This window comes from Morone saxatilis, unplaced genomic scaffold (genome assembly GCF_004916995.1).
Source record: "Morone saxatilis isolate NCDOM2014 unplaced genomic scaffold, NCSU_SB_2.0 Contig18, whole genome shotgun sequence".
NCBI lineage: Eukaryota > Metazoa > Chordata > Actinopteri > Moronidae > Morone > Morone saxatilis.
Genome location: NW_023339740.1, coordinates 24852905 through 24856178, shown reverse-complemented (window position 1 = coordinate 24856178; position 3274 = coordinate 24852905). Strand labels below are relative to the sequence as shown.

The following is a 3274-nucleotide window of genomic DNA, read 5'->3' as shown; positions in this document are numbered from 1 at the left end:
TGTTAGCAGTTAGCCGTTAGCTCGCCGTTAGCCGTTAGCTCGCCGTTAGCGGTTAGCTCGCCGTTAGCCGTTAGCCCGCCGTTAGCCGTTAGCCTGTTGCTCCGCGACCAGCGATGACCACCGACAGAGTTCTTCTTTCTGCGTCTGTTGATTGTTGACTAACGTTACAACCGGAGCCGCTCTCCGTCCAGCATGAGTGAAAACACCGAGACCACCGCGGGGAACGACGAGGACGCCGGTTCGGAGCCCAACGAGCACGACTACGCCCACAGCGCGGAGGAGTCTTTCTCCGGAGCGCCGGCGGCTGACGGCGGACTCACCCCGCCGGAGAGCGCCCCGGAGCAGCAGACTCTGTCGGTGGAGCTGCCCGAACCGGCGGTCGGTGCGGAGGTGGACTGCCCCGGTGGACACGATGTGGAAGCGGCCTCCTTTCCGCCGCCGCACACCGAAGAACAGCCTCCAAACGCGGCCGCACAGGAGCACTCGGGTCCCGCGGATGTGCCGACGGGCTGCCGCCGGCGCGGTCCCCGCCGCCCGGAGGACCGGAGCTGCTCCTGCTGCAAGTGCGAGTTCGAGCGGCAGGGCCGGAGCTTCAACCGGAGGGCGGTGTACACCTTCACCACCCCGGACACCGTGCACTGGGCCTTCCCGGACGCCGTAGTGCACGACAGGTCGTTCCTGTGTGAAACCTGCGCGCAGGTGATCAGGAGCAAAGGGAAACGCAAACAGAGCGGGAAGCGGTCCCTGTGGCTGAAACCGCCGGTGCTGAAGAAGGTGTGTGATCGATACTGTCGCGATTTATTGATTAGTGGTGTAAGAACATATCAAGGTATATATGTGTTGTATTGATTCGTGTGTTTTAAAGGGTTAGTGTAGTTTGCAGCCAGTGGGTTGTTGTTTTGAAAACAATCACATCTTCTCCTTTATATTTATATTTATATTTATATTTATATTTATAAATGTTAGTCGGTTGGTTTTCTCATTTCAAAAGCATCAGACATTTAACAGCACTTGAACCTGTTTTTAAAGTTTTTCCAGAACTCCTCAAAGACTTTTTTTGTCCAGTTTGAACAGAAAATTATTGTCTCAGGATTTGTAACTAATTTTACTAATAAATAAAGACAGTTAAGTGTCTTTGCTCCATACAACCTATAGAAAATATAAATGGTGTATGAATCTGCAGATACAGAGTACGGATCCAACACTCGTGTTAAAGAATAGATGTAGTAAAAGCATATATTACTAACCCTGTGTTGACAGTCGGTTTATGACTCAAGTTAAAGCTGCAGTAGGAACCAGAGTATCAGGATGTAGTGAAAGCTTCAAACTTCCCACTGCGGCTTTAAACCAGCTGTCAGAGTGAGTGAGTCCTGATTTCACTGTCCGGGAGGTGAAAGTGGCGAACAGGATCCTGCTGGGAAGTGTCCTGTTCGTGTTGAGGTGATGGATCAGCGCACAGACTCTCACTGATACCCGACGCTGCATTTTAGACAGTTAAGCATCGTAGGATTTTCCAGCACTGGCATCAGAACAACTCTACCCGGAGAAAGAAATGTTGATGTTGTGTGTTTGTTTCTGTGTTTGTGACTGCAGTCCGAGGTGAGAGACAAGAAGAAGAAAGGTCGCAGGATGGGGAAGAAGAGCAAAGCAGCGCTGCTGGTGAGCAAGTCCTGCTACAAGTCCGCTCTCAAAACGCTCTGGTCGGCCAAAGGCGCCCGGAAGCCCATGATGGACTTCTGGAGCAAACAGCTGAAAGAGGAGGTGAGGAGCTGCTCCGGTGGACGAGGAGACAAACACGTCCTGCGCTGAGTTCCCGTAAGCAGCTTTGTGTTGTCACTAATGTGTAATGGTGTTATGCTGTGTGTCCTGGTGGTGGTGCAGATGAAGGCGCTGACGCGGCAGACCGACAACCCCTTCCACCAGAAGGTGTCCCACAGGAAGCCGCTGTCGTCCTTCCCCTGGCGCCGCTGTCTGAACTGGGCTCAGGACAAAGCTCCCCTCGTCACCACCTGCCTCACCTCGCTGTTCCCAGACATCAACACCCTGTCGAAGAGCAGCCAGTAAGTCTGAGTCCAGATCCTCCGACACTGTTCACGGCGAAGAGCTTCAACGCCGCTGATGGTTCAGTTCGGGTTTTAAAATGAGCTCATCGTGGGTCTAAATCTGACCAGATGTTGATGATTAACTGTTCTGTGTTTGCGTGGCAGCCAGATGACGGAGGAGCAGGCCCAGACGCTGCTGGAGCGCCGGACCGTGGTGGCGCTCTCCATCCCGCTCTTCACCAGGAACATCTGGAAGAACAACTTCCTGCAGGCCTCGCTGGGGGCGGAGCTCCGCCTGCAGGGCTGCTCTGGCTCCGCTCTGGACGCTCTCAACACGATGGGACTGTGTCAGAACAAAGACACCGTCAGGTTGCTGCTGCAGCGCCTCCGAAATGGCAAGAAGGCTGTGAGTATCATGACCTGTAGTGCAGAGCTCAAACCTTAAAGGGGAACTTGGGCAGATGTTTACCGTAGTCTTGATTGAGGGCAGCGTTGTTGGCGGCAGAGGTCCTAGACAGAGCCTTTCCGGCTCTCGTTAACAGGACAGCGAACAGTGTACTTAAAAGTGTCCTGTGGCGTAACGGAGTCAGGGCTCCGTGACGCGACATACCGACACGCCTTTTCAACTCCGCTACTGCATCGCTCGCCGTTGCCACCGAACAAGCCTCAGGAGATAATCTGATCACAGAGATATCATGTCCTCTCAACGCAAGTGAAATCCCACGGGACCTTCAGCCGCTACACTTCAGGTAACACATAAGAAGAAGAACGTGGAGGGCGAGGTGTTCACCAAGGAAGAAGCTCGGAGGAAGCAATAACGTGTTGATCGCACTGTGGAGGAAGATACTTTCTTCCTGCCGACCTCCATCTCTTCTTCTTCTGTGTTACCTGAAGTGGTAGCGGCTGAAGTCCCGTTGGGATTTTCACTTGTTGAAACATTATCTCTCGTGATCGATGATTCTGGGCTTTTCGGTGAAACGCGAGCGGTGATTACGAGTTGAACAAGCGTAGCTTTGTGTCGCGTAGAGCCCTGATCCATGTTACACAGACATTTTAAATCCACATGTTGTGTCTGTTAAGAGGAGCAAAAGGCTCTTTAGGGATCTTCCCCCAACAAGTGTATTATTAACTAACTGGAGCTCTGACATTCAGCTGCAGGAGCTCCAGTTTGCTAGACACTCAATTCATTCCTGTTTTCCTCTCGACAGACTCGGGAACTTCTATCGTGATCA

General features: G+C 52.6%; 1 protein-coding gene across 1 annotated transcript; it reads left to right on the top strand.

Annotated features, from left to right (window-relative positions):
* Positions 1 to 8: 8 nt before the first annotated feature.
* LOC118328487 lies at positions 9 to 2515 on the top strand. Its single transcript, XM_035662239.1, has 4 exons — positions 9 to 774; positions 1594 to 1761; positions 1882 to 2060; positions 2208 to 2515. Exons 1-4 carry the CDS (start codon positions 193 to 195, stop codon positions 2485 to 2487), a joined length of 1209 nt encoding a protein of 402 aa, XP_035518132.1. The 5' UTR covers positions 9 to 192; the 3' UTR covers positions 2488 to 2515.
* The last annotated feature ends 759 nt before the right edge of the window (positions 2516 to 3274 follow it).

What these genes read in the sequence shown, in the direction of transcription:
- LOC118328487 (XM_035662239.1), top strand. Translation starts at nt 193, where the DNA reads ATGAGTGAAAACACCGAGACCACCGCGGGGAACGACGAGGACGCCGGT. An exon ending in GCAAACAGCTGAAAGAGGAG is followed by an intron (nt 1,762 to 1,881) that starts GTGAGGAGCTGC and finishes GTGGTGGTGCAG; the next exon opens with ATGAAGGCGCTGACGCGGCA. An exon ending in ACCCTGTCGAAGAGCAGCCA is followed by an intron (nt 2,061 to 2,207) that starts GTAAGTCTGAGT and finishes TTTGCGTGGCAG; the next exon opens with CCAGATGACGGAGGAGCAGG.